This window comes from Callithrix jacchus, chromosome 6, assembly GCF_049354715.1.
Source record: "Callithrix jacchus isolate 240 chromosome 6, calJac240_pri, whole genome shotgun sequence".
Classification (NCBI taxonomy): domain Eukaryota; kingdom Metazoa; phylum Chordata; class Mammalia; order Primates; family Cebidae; genus Callithrix; species Callithrix jacchus.
The window spans coordinates 3950378-3968313 of NC_133507.1; the positions used below are offsets into that span (position 1 = coordinate 3950378).

General features: G+C 46.6%; 1 protein-coding gene across 4 annotated transcripts in view; it reads right to left on the reverse strand.

Annotated features, from left to right (window-relative positions):
- LOC118154449 (uncharacterized) overlaps positions 1 to 17936 on the reverse strand; it is a 145591-nt gene that overhangs the window by 47145 nt on the left and 80510 nt on the right. For 3 of the 4 annotated variants that reach the window (XM_078375684.1, XM_078375683.1, XM_078375685.1), the window contains one exon: positions 11774 to 17253. In XM_078375684.1, the coding sequence (XP_078231810.1) occupies positions 13022 to 14893 (1872 nt within the window). In that variant the 5' untranslated portion in view covers positions 14894 to 17253 and the 3' untranslated portion in view covers positions 11774 to 13021. Of the gene's footprint in view, positions 1 to 11773; positions 17254 to 17936 lie in introns of those variants that run through there. The other variant, XR_013536496.1, reaches the window with a different exon arrangement.

The following is a 17936-nucleotide window of genomic DNA, read 5'->3' on the forward strand; positions in this document are numbered from 1 at the left end:
GGTTCACAGAGGTGGCTTCAGGGGCAGAGTTTCAAATGGAAAGGGAGTGGCAGGAGGGAGGGCGTGTGTCTCTGCGCAGCTGCTAACAGTGAGTCACACTCACTGCTGAGTCCTTCCTAGACCGTAGCTGGCATTTCTGCTGTAATGGCTCTGAGTGGCTACTGGGGAAGAGAGTGAACCGCATGTGGGACACCTGAAAGCAATTATCTTGGTGACTGTGATGTGACAACAATAAATATTCACCTTTTAAAGCAGACCTCTCAGCCTCTGGGGAGCCGGCTTGGAAATAGGGAGATAAATGACACATATACAAATATCATTTCATCTATTAATAAATTTTTTTTTTTTTTGAGACGGAGTTTCGCTCTTGTTACCCAGGCTGGAGTGCAATGGCGCGATCTCGGCTCACAGCAACCTCCGCCTCCTGGGTTCAGGCAATTCTCCTGCCTCAGCCTCCTGAGTAGCTGGGATTACAGGCACGTGCCACCATGCCCAGCTAATTTTTTGTATTTTTAGTAGAGACGGGGTTTCACCAAGTTGACCAGGATGGTCTCGATCTCTTGACCTCGTGATCCACCCGCCTTGGCCTCCCAAAGTGCTGGGATTACAGGCGTGAGCCACTGTACCCGGCCCTATTAATACATCTTTATAGACCTATACCTGCACCCCAGGTTGGACATCATCCCAACACTGAACAACCACCAGCTATGGTTGAGGCATCATTTTAAGATCTGGGAGGGACGCAAAGAGGCATGAGACACAATTATTGTCATTTGGGATTTTAGACTGTGGTTGGAAACAAGGCATATGGTACAAAAGAGAGAGACCAGGCCAGGTGTGGTGGCTCACGCCTGTAACCGCAGCACTTTGGGAGGCTGTGGCAGGTGCATAACCTGAGGTCAGGAGTTCAAGACCAGCCTGGCCAACATGGTGAAACCCCATCCCTACAAAAAAATATAAAAAGTAATTAGCTGGACGTGGCGGTGCACACCTGTAATCCCAGCTACTTGGGAGGCTGAGGCACGAGAATTGCTAGAACTGGTGAAGCAGAGGTTGCAGTGAGCAGGGATTGCACTACTGCACTCAGCCTGAACAACAGAGTGAGATTCTGCCGAGAGAGAGAGAGAGAGAGAGAGAGAGAGAGAGAGAGCAAGAGAGCAAGAGAGAGAGAGAGAGAGAGACCAATACACTTTGGATAATTTCTAGATTAATACACAGAATAATAATGCATTATGAAATATTACATGCTGTTATCTAAAACACAATTTCATCTTTGCTGTGAGTGTAGGTGCATGGTGCAGGTGTCCTGGTGCCGCACCCTGGCCTGGGGTTCTGCTTCCACAAAGACCGTCTCCAATGCTCACTGACAGTGGGAAGATCTGGGTGTGGGCAGCCAAGATGTGCTTCTTATTCACTCAATTTCAGAACCCAAACCCCGTTTTTAACAGAAAAATGCAAAGTATCAAGGAACATGGCTTAAATCCCAGGGTACAAGGACTTTTCAACCCACATCCTAGAATGGGGCGCACATGTGTCTGGTCATCCCGAAAGGCAAGGGAGGAGGAGAAGAGCTACCCTCTGCCAGGAGCTCTGTCCTAGGAGGAAACAAGAGGACAGGACCCACACTGAGCACTCCTGCGCCATTCTTCTGCAGAGAAGAGCCAGATAACCTCCCCCACCCCACCTTCAGCACAGGGTGAATGAGTGAGTCGGGGAGGGCTGAGGTGCCGTCCGTCCTGCGCTGAGACACAGCCCACCCCGCACTCACATCACTGAGAGCCTGAGATGATGCCCGGGCTCCCAGAACCTTTAACAACCCCTTCAACATCAATTTACTGCGGACGCCCGTGGAAGCAGGCACAAAAATACGGACCGAGATGGACATTCGGGAGCAATGACTGGAATGCTGGTTTGGACACTGTTGACTAAGCAGGACGGGGCCGAGCCTTCAGGGTTAAAGCTCCCTCCCTCCCTCCCTCCCTCCTTCCCTCCCTCCCTCCCCCCCACTCCCCGGGCCTTGAATGAAACGCGGGGTCCGGCCGCCTCCCTGCTGCCGGGTTCCCCGCAAAGTCACAGAACTTCCCGTGAAAACGCTGATTCTCACGCGCCAGACGTGGAGGAGGCGGCAGAAGAAACGTGGGTTCTGTAATCGCTTCTTACCGGATAATTAAGAGCTTGATATTATAAAAGTTAATTATGAAATGATACGAATTGATTTCGATAGTCCAACGATCCTTCTGGAATCGACATCTGAGACCCACAGGGAAAAGGTCGCGGCGGACGGAAGTTTTCGGGCCCGGAGCTGTGACTGCTTTGTTCTGAGCGCTCATGTGGGAAACGTAAGAAGGAGCGCGGCACTTTGGGAGGCCGAGGCGGGTGGATCACGAGGTCAAGAGATCGAGACCATCCCGGTCAACATGGTGAAACCCCGTCTCTACTAAAAATACAAAAATTAGCTGGGCATGGTGGCGCGTGCCTGTAATCCCAGCTACTCAGGAGGCTGAGGCAGGAGAATTGCCTGAACCCAGGAGGCGGAGGTTGCGGTGAGCCGAGATCGCACCATTGCACTCCAGCCTGGGTAACAAGCGAAACTCCGCCTCAAAAAAAAAAAAAAAAAGAAGGAGCGAAGATGGACACATAATGACAGGGACCCTCGGGGTGGCAGGAGCAGATGGGTGACAGCTGTTTCCAGATACGGACTGATGACAAGATGTTCCGAGAGCCAAAAGGTAAAGGCCTTAGCACTTCTCTGTAAACTTTCTCAGGCTTATCTTATACAAGGGGTAATTTTTTAAAAACAATCATCATGATCTTTTCTAAATGAAAAATGTGATGATGCGTTTACTACCCAAATTACTGTAATAATGAACTGTCTTCCAGTCAATTTCTAATATAATTGGGGGATCCATGGCAGAAAGCTCAAGACTGAGACACAATTCTCCTCCTCTCTGTCACCGGCTTCAAGCCTGAGATTTTCCTGGCAACTCAAAGCCTGCTTTCAATGTTGTCAGCACTACGTCTCCCTCCCCAAAATTTACAAAAAGTGGTTTTGTTTGGGTTTGTGGTTTTTACAGATTAGGAAAGATATTTTCATCTTTCAAGTGAAAAAGATATCTGCTAGCAAGAATAATGAGGATTTGAGAAATCACTGTGGAAAGCAGCTTTGTTTAGAGGAAGCCAGTGGCTTTAGCCTGACTGTCAGACATCACGTAAGCATATCTGACAGAAGCAAAGGCAAACTTAAAAATTCGATGATTAGGCCCCCAGCTCATGTATTTGAGAAGTGAGCACGGGGTGGGCGGGGGGGTCTGAAGCAGGGGCTTTGGTGAAAGGCAGATCTTCTCCTTCTCCTTCTTTTAATTTTGCTTATACCCGTCACCTGGGATACATGTGCAGAACATGCAGGTTTGTCACATAGGTAAATGTGTGCCATGATGGTTTGCTGACCTATCAACCCGTCACCTGGGATACATGTGCAGAACACGCAGGTTTGTCACATAGGTAAATGTGTGCCATGATGGTTTGCTGACCTATCAACCCGTCACCTGGGATACATGTGCAGAACATGCAGGTTTGTCACATAGGTAAATGTGTGCCATGATGGTTTGCTGCACCTATCAACCCGTCACCTGGGATACATGTGCAGAACATGCAGGTTTGTCACATAGGTAAATGTGTGCCATGATGGTTTGCTGACCTATCAACCCGTCACCTGGGATACATGTGCAGAACATGCAGGTTTGTCACATAGGTAAATGTGTGCCATGATGGTTTGCTGACCTATCAACCCGTCACCTGGGATACATGTGCAGAACATGCAGGTTTGTCACATAGGTAAATGTGTGCCATGATGGTTTGCTGACCTATCAACCCGTCACCTGGGATACATGTGCAGAACATGCAGGTTTGTCACATAGGTAAATGTGTGCCATGATGGTTTGCTGCACCTATAAACCCGTCACCTGGGTACTAAGCCCCTTACTCATTAGCTATTTTTCCTGATGCTCTCCTTCCGCTCGCCCCCTGGACTGACAGGCCCTGGTGTGTGATGCTCCCCTCCCTGTGTCCATGTGATGTCATTGTGCAGCTCCCACTCGGGAGTGAGAACATGCAGTGTTTGGTTTCCTTTTCCTGTGTTAGTTTGCTGAGGATAATGGCCTCCAGCTTCATCCATGTCCCTGCAAAGGACATGATCTCATTCTTTTTTTACAGCTGCATAGTACTCCATGGTATACATGTGCTACCTTTTCTTTATCCAGTCTATCACTGATGGGCATTTGGGTTAGTTTCTTGTCTTTTCTATTGTGAACAGTGCTGCAATAAACATACATGTGCCTGTGTCTTTATAACAGAATGATTTCTTTTCCTTTGGTTATATACCTCGTCATGGGATTGCTGAGTCAAATCGCATTTCTGGTTCCAGATTTTTGGGGAATCACTACACACTTACAGTATAAAAGTGTTCCTATTTCTCCACAGCCTCGCCAGGATCTGTTGTTTCTTGACTTTTTAATAACTGCCATTCTGACTGGCATGAGATGGTATCTCATTGTGGTTTTGATTTGCATTTCTCTAATGATCAGTGATGCTGAGCTTTCTTTCATGTGTTTGTGGGCTGCATAAATGTCTTCTTTTGAGAAGCGTCTGTTCATGTAGAGAGGCAGATCTTTCCCCGCTATGGGACCTTGGGTTGCTGTGTCTGTGGTTCCCATGGCAACTCTCAGATTTGATGATTTCCTGGAAGGACTCATGGGACTCAGGAGAGTTAAAGCTTGTGACTGTGAAAGGACACAGATTAAAATCAGCAAAGAGAAAAGGCACACAAGGAAAGGTCTGAGAGAGAAAAGGACACAAGCTTCAAGTTGTCCGCCCCAGCGGAGTTGCCTGGCACGTGCTTAATGACCCTGTAGTAACAGGGTGTGACACACCTGCGAGGTGCTGCCATCTGGGGAAGCTCACCTGGGTCTTTGGTGCCGGGGGTTTTTACTGGGGGTTGGTCATGTAGGCAGGCAGTGCCTTCACACCTGACCTTAGCTATTCAGTCTCCAGCCCCGTCAAGGTCCAGCTGATACAGCATCGCCCACAGCCCCAGGTGTACAACAAGGGCTCATCGTGAGTCACAGTGATAGCACAAACTATCTGAGCAGGCCGGCAGAACATGACTCAAACCTGTGGCACAAACATTCCTGCCAGGCCTCAGACATCATCCTGCAGGAGCCCTTCAAGGGCCAGTCCTTTGTTTGGAATCGTGTAAGGTTTGAGCACCAAAGCCTGCTGAGCTAACCTTTTACTGTGCAATTAATTACTCTGCCTCCCTGGAACCTGATTTTCTTCTCAGAAAAACTAGACTAATAAAAGAATCTTTGTGATAACTCCAAAGGTTGTCCTGAAGATAACATATATGTCACATGTTCAGAATAATGTCTGACTTATATCAAAAACTCCATGTTATCATTTCTAAAGTCTTAAACTTTTAAAAACTTTATACCAGGGTGTGGTGAGTCTTCTGGGTTGGCTTATATGTCCCAGACTTGGAGCTGGAAAAGTTGGTAAACAAGAAATGCCAATAGGAGCAGACAAAAAAAAAAAAAAAAAAAAAACAGGCTCAAGAAATGACATCTATCTCTAGCCAAAGGAACGGAAAAGGGGCATCCTAGCAAGATAGAACACTTTCAGGCAATAACTGCTCTGGTGCAGTGACCACCACAGAGAAACTGTGGCCCCACATGTACCACTGCCAGCAAAGGCCGAGTGGGGAGCCTCCACCGCCACCATCGCCAGGCTGTAACAAGCTACCTAAACCTCTCTGGGGTGATGTCGGAGAAGGCGAGGTAGGGACCTGGAACTGCCATCTCTGACGAGTAGTAACAAGCACCACCCACACACAGACCAGCATTAGTGGAGACCATGTAAACAACCAGGACGTCCAGGATATCATAATGCTATGAAGCACCTTTCCCCTGACCAGATGGGATAGTACCCGAGGAGGAAAGTCAGGACTCCCATCACTGCCCAGTGGTCATGACCACACCACATCTCCTGCTCCATGGTGCCAGTGGAGGCCACATGGGTAGCAGTAACAGGGCACTCTTATGAATTCCAGCCAGGGTGGTATCAGCAGCCTACTCCCAGCCCCGACCATTAGTAACAAGGTTGCTCTCCTTCCCCCAAAAGCCAATGAAGGTTGAGTAGGGAGGAAGGTGCTGGAAAATGCTACAGGAAGCAATGACTGGAGATATCTTGAATCTTGCAAAAACCATAAACATAGAGATATAAGATGCTATGCAGACTGCAAACAGGATGAACCCGAAATAATCCACTCCAAGACTTGTCAACGTCAAACTTCTGAAAACCAAAGATAAAGTTTAAAATCTTGAAAGAAGTGAGAAGCAGTGCCTTACATAAAGGAGAAAATCAATTTGAATGACAGCTCCTTCCTCACGAGAAACTATGAAAGCAGTACAATATTTTTTATGTGCTAAATGAAAAATATTTTCAACCTATAATTCTATATCCAGCAAAAAACAAGTCCCAAAATAAGCTTCATCTCAAAGATAATAAGGAATTTTGCTCATTTCTCCCTCATCTTAATCAAAGTCCCCATTTTATACCCAGGAATTAATTTCTTACTATAATTAATGGTAATGAGAACAACTAGATCCTGTAGATGAAACCAACTATTCGCCAAAGCGATATGTTTCAAGCACTGTGGTCCAAACATGGCAATAGACATCGGTACCTTTTCCAAGGGTGGAAATCACTTTAAATCCTGTTATTGTATAGAGGTATGCTATATTTAATTTATATGATGTTAAATTTTGTTGTGAAAACTCATTTAGAAAACTATTTTTATATCTTTTGACTTTTGAATCTCTCACATTATATACCTTCAAAGTGTAGCAGGTGAGTAAACTGGGAACACCTTCAACAGCTGGATTATCTACTCAGACTAGTCTACATTGTAGAGTACTGCTCAAAGCATAGTCCCTAGCTACATATGGTTATTTAAATTTAAATAAAGGAAAACTAAAATTTACTTGCTTAATCACACTGGTCACATTTCAAGTGCTCAGTGTGGCCAGTGGCTGACATATTGGGTACACAGACACAAAACCTTTCCATCATCCTCAAAAGTTCTATCGGCAGTGCTATTTCAAGGGGCTAACCGGTTCCGTTTATTTCTTGGGACATATTTCTTTTCTTAGAACATACTTGTTTTTTTTTTTTTTTACATAAATTGTGAATTTTGGAAATATATATCTAATAATATCAGATTTTAGGTGTCAATAATTAATATCTGATGTATTCACATTATCACATTAAAAATCCACCTTTACATCAACATTTTCCATTTTTCTCAATCCCTCTCTCTCTCTGCCAGAAAAATCCACCTGCCTACTGGAAATTTTGGCACTAAGTGTTCAGTAAGTGCTTTTCACTGCACTTTCAGGAGGAAACCGAAATAAAAACTTAGGATATGTACGGCATAAAGTACATAGGTTTGGTTAAAATAGCTTTCCCTCAATACGTGCATTCACATACACAAAATGTAAATAACATCATGAGAAATTCAAAGGTCCCCTAAGTGTTCTGTGGACTTTTATTTAAACATTAATAGCATGTTTGCATGTTCTTCTTCTTGCTGTCTAAAATGCCTTCACGGTGCCCTCATGCAATGGTTGAGAACCCATTGCCATAGTTAGCACGAACTTAATTGAAAAGTTATACATGACTCCCCGAATAAGTAACTGAAAATAAAATTATTAAGATTAACTTCCATAATTAGTTGTGACTATTTCTGCAATGTCAAGGAATGTTTTACTCAAGCAACAATATAAAATATTCATGAATCCTTAAAGATGGAGATGCTGAGTTTCTGGCATCAAATATAGCTCTGTGGCTGGGAAATAGCTCCAAATGCAGGACACCCTCGGGCACAATGTTAGAGTGTGGATCATTCCAAAGGGAACACTCTGAAAACTAGTGCATCTACAGAATCAAATCCAAGAAGGCGCTGCATTGGCTTCAGTCAATGGAGCCAATGCAGGCAATGGATGGCTTCGTCCACCAGTAAATGGAGAGGCCATGTTGACTTGCCCTCCCCATCCCCAGTGTTCCACCACTTAATGCCCGCAAAATGGATTCTCAATGACCTCTTTAATTGCTGCTCGAATTTCATTAGGTCTGTCATTCCCAAGCTTTAGAGTGCTTGTGTATCAACTGCAGAGCTCATCAAAATGCAGATTCCTGAGCTGTATCTCAGAGATTCTAATTCATTCAGTCTGGGCAGGACCCAAGAATCTGCATTTTGAAAAGCACCTCCCTGTCATTGGATGCAGATGTTTCAGTAACCACCCCTTGAAAAGCATGAACCAAAGTCTCCCTTCCTTCCTGCATTCTCTAACCTCAATTTTTCAACATTCTTCCATGGATAAGAGCATGCGTTAGAAAACCAGGCAGGTTCGAGTTAGAATCATGCATCTCTACTTCATCATATTAACCTTGGACAAATCACTTACTGTGTTTAATTTTGGGGTTTTCCCCTCATATTGTTGCAGTTGTGGTTGTGTTTAGCACTGTCTTCAGTGGCCATCAGCGGTTTAATCACATGTGCACATTTTCTGTAAGAATCTTACGTGAGACTGAATTTCTTCTAGGCATCAGTGTAGCACCCCTTTTAAATTAGCTTAGTAACCACTAGAGATGCAGGTATTTTTTTCTATAGCTTTAGAAGTGTTACTCTTTTTTTCTCTATCTCACTTTTGTCTCCCTCTTGTTTCTTTCTTTCCTTCCCTCCTTCCATTCTGATGTTTGCTGTGAAGACGCTAATTTCTCCCATATTGCCCAAAATATCATAAAAACTACATTTGCAGTCTGCCAGATTCAAATCAGAAATTTCATTTCTGGAGTTTTTCAAACGTCCATAGTCTACCTTTGGGTTCATTGAACTAGGGTTATTTTATTGGCACAGATCTTTAAAGATTGTTAAAGTTGATGTGTCTTGATTTCTGCTCCTAGTGTCTTCTTGGTGGTCCCATAAAAAGAAAACTGTCCTAAGTGACTCAACCACAGCTCAAAAACTCCCCATCTGCGTCATTACCTAAGAACACTTTCTGATGTATCTGTAAGCACTGTATTCATAATGTCGGTCTTTAATTCAACTTGCACACTACAAAATTGGTCTCTTTCCTATTTGTGGAAAACTCTTTTCATTTTATTTTTGCTCGAGTCCAACGGTTAAATCATTTTTCGTATTTTTTATGGATTGACGTGTCAGGAAATTGAGCAATTCAGCTAATTACAAGGTCTGAACCTCGTCCCAGGTAGTTGATTCACTAGAGAAATGGAAGAAAGATGTGATAGAAATAGTAATGCATTCCTGATTCTCTCTGGTTCTCTTTTTATTGATCCAGCACATAGTTGTGAAGTTCTAATTTGTGGCCTGGCCCAGTGGGTTCTCGCATGCACTTATGTGTAGATTACACACAATACACTGTCACATTGGATTCCAACTACGAGAGTAGTGCGAGGTTAATCAACTTGTTCTTTCCTCTATTTCTATAAAAAGCCAGAGAAAATACTGGGACAATGGCTCAGCAGGCCTGAGGTACAATGGGCTGATGACTCATTCTTGTACGTGTGCGCGACAGGGTCTCACTGCACCCAGGCTGATGTGATCATGACTCACTCCATCCTCGACCTCCTGGGCTGACGCCTCCTGGGTCGCTGGGACTACAAGCGTGCACCTCCACACCTGGCTATTTTTAAAAATATTTTTATAGAGTTTGGGGTCTCACTCTGTTGCCCAGGCTGGTCTCAAACTCCTGGGCTCAAGTGATCCTCTAACCTCAGCTTCTCAAAATGCTGGGTTTACAGACCTAAGTCACTGCACCTGACTCCAAATTTTTTAATATACATTGAGCACTGGCTTTGTAAGAAGAAAACCTAGAGCCCTGTGTCCTGATCAAAAGAAATCAATAACAAATGTTAAATCAGCCACAAAATTTCCTATTTTTTAATGAATTGTATTGACATTCATGTATTCATCATTTTATTTTTATCCTTGTGTTTTTAATCTTATTTCTTTTTTAAGCTTTATTGGGGTATAATTGACATATAAAATTATACATATCTAATGTGTACAATTTGATGACCTTGGATATATGCAAACGTCTGTGCTGTCATCACCAGAGTCAAGGTATTAAACCTATCCACCACCTCCCAAAGTTGCCTTGTGTGTGTTTGTATGTACGTGTGTATATGTGTGTCTATATGTGTACGTGCATGTGTGGGTGTGCATGTTCGTAGTAAGAACACAGCGTGAGATCTATCCTCTGAACATATTTTCAAATGTTGACCGTCTGCACTATGCTGCACAGTAGTTCTAGAACTTACTCATCTTGCATGACTCAAACTTCGGACCCATTGAGCGAGCCAGTCACAGAAGGACATATATTTCTCTCTCTTTTTAAAGAAATTTCAAAATCCTGTATTTGTCTTCATTTCTAAGTACCTGGAATGCTGTATTCCAAATAAGGCACGTTATGCGGTAATAAAAAAGAACGCATCTAGATATCTGTTCCATCAGTGAAGGTCATTCGATTAAAAAAATGTGTCTATCAGTCATATCAGCAAGAGAAATAGTGTAAATCAGGAGACAGGTTAAATAAAGTATTTATAAAACAAGAAAGTCTGTCATGAACTTGAGCAGACTTCAACACACACTGTGTCATGCTAATTGGTGATGAAATAGAATAGAAATTTGAAGGCAAAGGACACGATAATTGGATCCAGATCTTGTGTTCAAATTTCCCCTGATCAGTGCAGCAGAAACAGTACTAAACACTAATCAAGGAAATGTGTTCAGCTGTGATAATGATATTGTAACTGTCTTTACTTACTTTTATTTTTACTGAAATACATTTGACAACTGTATATATTTAAGGTATGCGATTTGATCATTTGATATCAGACACATAGTGAAATCATCACCACAAACGTCTTAATTAATATATCCATCATCTCACTAGTTACCTTTTTTCTTTTTGGTGAGAACCTTAAGATCTGTCCTCTTCATTTATGTGGCCAACAAACATATTTAAAAAGCTCATCACCACTGGTTATTAGAGAAATGCAAATCAAAACCACATTGAGATACCATCTCACACTAGTTAGAATGGTGATCATTTAAGAAATCTGGAGACCAGAGATGCTGGAGAGGATGTGGAGAAATAGGAACACTTTTACACTGCTGGTGGGAGTGTAAATTAGTTCAACCATTGTGGAAGACAGTGTGGCGGTTCCTCAAGGATCTAGAACTAGAAATACCATTTGATCCAGCAATCCCATTACTGGGTATATACCCAAAGGATTATAAATCATTCTCTCATAAAGACACATGCACACATATGTTCACTGCGGCACTGTTTACAATAGCAAAGACCTGGAACCAACGCAAATGTCCATCAGTGACAGATTGGATAAAATGTGACACATATACACCATGGAACACTATGCAACCACAAAAAGGCTGAGATCATGTACTTCGCAGGGACATGGATGAAACTGGAATTCTCAGCAAACCAACACAAGAACAGGAAACCAAATGCTGCATATTCTCACTCATAAGTGGGTGTGGAAAACTGAGAACACATGGACACTGGGGGAGAACATCACACACTGGGGCCTGGGGCGTCGGAGGCTAGGGAAGGAACAGCAGGGGGTGGGGGGATAGGGGAAGGAACAGCAGGGGGTGGGAGGACTGGGGAGGGTCAGCAGCGGTAGGGGGACTGGGGAGGGAGATCATTAGGAGAAATACCTAATGTAGATGACGGGCGATGGATGCAGCAAACCACCACCACGGCATGTGTGTACCTATGTAACAAACCTGCACGACCTGCACACGTTCCCCAGAACTCGAAGTATAATAAATAAATTCCAAAACAATTCTGCCCTCTTGGCCAGTTTCAGGAACACCAGAAGGTGCCGCTGAGCACAGCCACATTGCTGTGCAGTGGCCTCCAGGTTGTATTCATCTTGCAGAACGGAAATTGGTGCTCCTTCACCGACATTCTCCCATTTCTCCAACAACAAACATTTTATTTTTTAATCAACGAATTTGAATATGTTTTGCATTTTAATGAGAAACCGTTGAAACAAAAGCCCGCCTCCCTGCGACTCCGGTCTGAGAGAGAGTATGAGAGTTACACTGTCGCGTAAGGAGAACTGCGCGAAGCCTGAAGCATAGCGTGGATTTCGGGCGTCCTGTATTCAGTTTCTCATGCCAGGCATCTGGCACTGCTGGGCCTTTGCTCCACCTGAGCTCGATTCCTGTCTCCATCTTCCTGGACCCTGAAACTTGTTCCTCCCTGGCGAGTTCAAACACGACCCTTTCTTCGAGGCCTTCCCTCAACCCTCTTCCTTTATCAACTCCATGTTACCCTCAACCTTTCCCAAGACAAAATCAGTCATTTCCTTCCCTGAGCTCCCAAAATACTTAGAACGCACCTCTGAATAGCAGCGGCCCACTTTAAAACAGGGGTGGCTTATGTTTGTTCCTCTGATTTGACTACTACCTCCGCAGGGAAGGCAGGGTCCAGCCACTCCATGTGCTTGAAGAGCCTGTGGTCCTCCATGGGTACTCAGACACATGTCCTGGGTTGTGCTGACTCAAACACAGGAGAGGCATCCGCCCCAGCCTGCTGCACACCCTGTGTCTGCCTCAGCTCGCCTACTCCCTGTCTCTGTCAAGTACCGCTGGGTGACTTAGCGACAAGGAATAAGAACAGGCAGCCCTCTTGTGGATGAGCCTGAAATTAACCGACTCCTTTTTTGTGAAAGTCAGATGAGGCTTTGCGGTCACACACAGCCACGCTTCCCCAGGACAGCCCCACCTTTGTGTTTCAGCTGTTTCGGCACTGACACCTCATAGGCACGCGGGATGTCACCCTCAAAACCTGTAGCTGTGAGCTTGACAGGTTTCTGAGCTTTAAGACAAATGGAATGTTTTGGCCACAAGCACTTATTTATGTGGTCCTACTACCTGGCTGTGATGTTGGGTAAACAGCAACTTTGGTGATGGGTCAGTCCATGAACCTGTGCAATGCATGATGGGAATCTGTATAATGCATGCATGGAGTTGACCTCTGTAGTGCCGATGTGAACCTCTGTAATGCACGCATGGAGTGCGCCTGTGCAGTGCCGATGTGAACCTCTGTAATGCACGCATGGAGTGCGCCTGTGCAGTGCCGATGTGAACCTGCGTAATGCACGCATGGAGTGGACCTGTGCAGTGCCGATGTGAACCTGCGTAATGCACGCATGGAGTGCGCCTGTGCAGTGCCGATGTGAACCTGTGTAATGCACGCATGGAGTGCGCCTGTGCAGTGCCGATGTGAACCTGTGTAATGCACGCATGGAGTGGACCTGTGCAGTGTCGATGTGAACCTGTGTAATGCACGCATGGAGTGCGCCTGTGCAGTGCCGATGTGAACCTGTGTAATGCATCCATGGAGTGGACCTGTGCAGTGCCGATGTGAACCTGCGTAATGCATCCATGGAGTGGACCTGTGCAGTGCCGATGTGAACCTGCGTAATGCACGCATGGAGTGGACCTGTGCAGTGCCGATGTGAACCTGCGTAATGCACGCATGGGGTGCGCCTGTGCAGTGCCGATGTGAACCTGCGTAATGCACGCATGGGGTGCGCCTGTGCAGTGCCGATGTGAACCTGCGTAATGCACGCATGGGGTGCGCCTGTGCAGTGCCGATGTGAACCTGCGTAATGCACGCATGGGGTGCGCCTGTGCAGTGCCGATGTGAACCTGCGTAATGCACGCATGGGGTGCGCCTGTGCAGTGCCGATGTGAACCTGCGTAATGCACGCATGGGGTGCGCCTGTGCAGTGCCGATGTGAACCTGCGTAATGCACGCATGGGGTGCGCCTGTGCAGTGCCGATGTGAACCTGCGTAATGCACGCATGGGGTGCGCCTGTGCAGTGCCGATGTGAACCTGCGTAATGCACGCATGGGGTGCGCCTGTGCAGTGCCGATGTGAACCTGCGTAATGCACGCATGGGGTGCGCCTGTGCAGTGCCGATGTGAACCTGCGTAATGCACGCATGGGGTGCGCCTGTGCAGTGCCGATGTGAACCTGCGTAATGCACGCATGGGGTGCGCCTGTGCAGTGCCGATGTGAACCTGCGTAATGCACGCATGGGGTGCGCCTGTGCAGTGCCGATGTGAACCTGCGTAATGCACGCATGGGGTGCGCCTGTGCAGTGCCGATGTGAACCTGCGTAATGCACGCATGGAGTGGGCCTGTGCAGTGCCGATGTGAACCTGCGTAATGCACGCATGGAGTGGGCCTGTGCAGTGCCGATGTGAACCTGCGTAATGCACGCATGGAGTGGGCCTGTGCAGTGCCGATGTGAACCTGCGTAATGCACGCATGGAGTGGACCTGTACCGTGCCGATGTGACCCTGCATAATGCATGCATGGAGTGGACCTGCGTAGTGCCGATGTGAACCTGTGTAATGCACGCATGGAGTGCGCCTGTGTAGTGCCGATGTGAACCTGTGTAATGCACGCATGGAGTGGACCTGTGCCATGCCGATGTGAACCTGTGCAATGCACGCATGGAGTGGACCTGTGCAGTGCCGATGTGAACCTGTGCAATGCATGCATGGAGTGAACCTGTGCAGTGCCGATGTGAACCTGTGTAATGCATGCATGGAGTGAACCTGTGCAGTGCCGATGTGAACCTGCGTAATGCGTGCATGGAGTGGACCTGTGCAGTGCCGATGTGACCCTGTGTAATGCACACATGGAGTGGACCTGTGCAGTGCATAAAGTTCCATGTGTGGTTTTGTTTTGTTTTGAGACAGAGTCTCATTCTGTTGCCCAGGCTGGAATGCAATGGTGCTCACTGCAACTTCTGCTTCCTGGGTTTGAGTGATTCTCCTGCTTCAGCTTCCCTAGTAGCTGGGATTACAGGTGTGCCTCACCATGCCTGGCTATTTTGTATTTTTAGGAGAGACGGGGTTTCACCATGTTGGCCAGGCTTGTCTTGAACTCCTGACCTCAAGAGATCCACCCACCTTGGCCTCCCGAAGTGCTGGGATTACAGGTGTGAGCCACCGTGCCTGGCCAAAGTTCCATGCATTTTTAAACCCAGCTCCAGCCAGAGTGCTATGTTATAAATTATTCCAGATTAAATTGAAGTAAATATCAAATGTCAACAGAGAGCTCCACCCATTGGACCAAACAATCCCTAAAACACAGCACAGATGAGTTCCATTGTGTTCTGTCAGCTTCTGCCCCTACCAGGTAATTTATCATGTAATTTGAGAAGCCGTGTGCTGTTTCCTTACTTCTTAGGCCTCTTTTTCCCCATTGAAGTATCTCACCTTTTTATACCACAGGAATAAATCAGAGGTTAGAAATTAATTACATTTTAACTTACACATTCTGAGCATGGCTCAGCGTGTAAAGGAAAAGCGTTTCACATTTTGGGCAGTAAAGTGAATCTGAAGTATGACACACGAGTCACTGTCTCCTAGGAGACCCAGGCACACATCATTGCCATGGAGACCACCTCGGTAGGCCCTCTCTGCTGAAATGATTAGCACGGATCATCAGCTGGGGTTTGTTTTGGGGGAGGAAAGGCTATAAATACACGGCCAAGCCTTACAAACTATGACAAGCCGTGTGCTCAAGCGTGGGCTTGGGATGCAGAGATTTCCAAACCCCGCTCTGGCATCACAGGTGGGGACCTCATGGCCTGCATCCCTACCACACCCCTTGCACCTCAGTCAGCACCAGGGAGAGGGCAGTCAGACCCGCTCCGGGAGGGGGCTCCTCCGAAAGCCAGACTGGGGATAACCATCCCCAGAAGCAGCCAGCAGCCATTCCCTTGTCTGCCCTCTCTGACCCATGCCCCTCCCTGAGTGTTTCCAAAGGGCAGCAGCCTCACAGGAGGGCCACTGAGAGGCCCCAGGGTTCCCAAGTTGGCCAGAGGAAGAAAAAACGTGCCACGGGAAAAACCTGTTCTGTTAGCAATTTTGAAATATACAATACATGACTATTAGCTGCGGTCGCCATGCACAGATGACTCACGCTCACCCCTCCAGTCTACCTGGAACTTCATACACGCGGGTCAGCATCACTGCTCACCCCCTCCCTCCCTCCAGCCTCTGGTAATCACTTTCTACTCTCTGCTTCCATGAGTTGAACCTCTTCCGACTGCGTATTTAAGGAGATCGTGCAGTATTTGTCTCTCTCTGCCTGGCTCCTTTCACTCACAATAATGCCTCCAGTTCTAGCCATGTTGCCACAAATGACAGAATGTCCTTCCCTTTCAATGCTGTACGATATTCCACTGCAGGTGGGTGAGGCGACGGTTATGTTAATTAGTTTGATTGAATCTTTCTAAAATGCATGCATAGATCAAAACAGACACAATTATTATTCATCATTTAAATTAATTTAAAAGTGAAGACAAAAAATCAACAACATTGTTTGTCTCCTAGATTCCCTGAAACCCATTTTTGACATAATAACAGCAAAATTGCCATGAGGACAGCTTGAGTCATCATATTCACTGTGGCACCCAGCTACTGAACCATCCTGTTTCACAACCAAGTGCAGGGCTGGTAAAAAACGGCTGGAAAGGTAAGTGTCAGAGGCCGGTGGGCCTCGGAAACCCTCTTGACTGGGACTTGACCCAGGTTTGTCCACAGCACTGGGAAACACATTTCCTGACAGCCTGTTTTAGCTGATGTGAGTTTGGAGGTGATAACAGCTGACCAGCATGTCTCTTAACGCTCTTATATTTTATTTATTAAATGAAGTCTTAGTACTTCTTCCTCTTTTCCTGGGCTCCTAAGAGCACTTGTCTGCGCACGCAGGCCGGGCGCTGCTCTTTGAGAGCTCTGATGCCGGCCGCTCCCCTGTGGCCTCTGCAGGCTCTCAGAGCCACACTGCCCCCATGGCATTACTGAGTGCTGGCTTACATTAGTGGGCCTGACTTCTCCAGGGGTCACTGGTGTGGATAACTGCTTCCCGGCTGGCTTGGGGGCTCCTGCTGGAAATGTCCTGGGTGTGACTCACCTTCATGCACTAGGCTATGGGAGTCCTTGCCTTGGTGCAGCTGTAATCAGGCTCCAGAAATCAGGAGGAGATGGTTAGAACGCAGGAGAACACGGCATCATCATCACACCAACCGCCTCGGGTTACCGGCTTGAGCCAGGACCTCTGAAACAGGGAAAGACTATTAGTGAGCAGGGCTCCCGAGCCCCTACAAACTCGTGTGCTGCAAAAGGGTCACCAGGGTGCCCTAAGCAGGTATCCCTTCACCATGCAGGAGGATGGAGGTGAGAGGGGTCTGGGTGCTGCAGCCCCTGGCCTATACCATCCAACACAACCAGCCTCCACCACCCAGCCCAGCGCGCTGCACAAACGCGTCGCCGGCACTAAGCGCAGGATGGAAGAAAGGCCAGCAACACGGCAGAATCTGCCCCAAACGGCTTTTGAAGTCTGTCCTCGGGAGATAATCTCAGGGAAGTAAGAGGCTTCCATGTGCAAGTGAGTCACGGAAACTTCGTCTTCTGTTCACCTTTGGGGATTTACAATGCAGCAGCGTTCCAGTGACTCAGGAGGCGCCTCAGTGAGAAGCCCACTTCTAATGCCCTGTAAGATTTCTCAGACATATTTGACGACGGGGCAAGCAAGCGTCTTTTATAGCATAACGCCTATTAATATTTCATAGTGAACACATCAAGAAATGCCATCATAAAGTGGGCACAGGGGCACGGACCTTTAGTTCCAGCCACCCTGGAGGCTGAGCCCAGGAGTTCAAGGCTAGCCTGAGCGACAGAGTGAGACTGTCTGCCACAGCGACTGCGAAGCTGACATTTTCTACACCGTGAAATCCACGT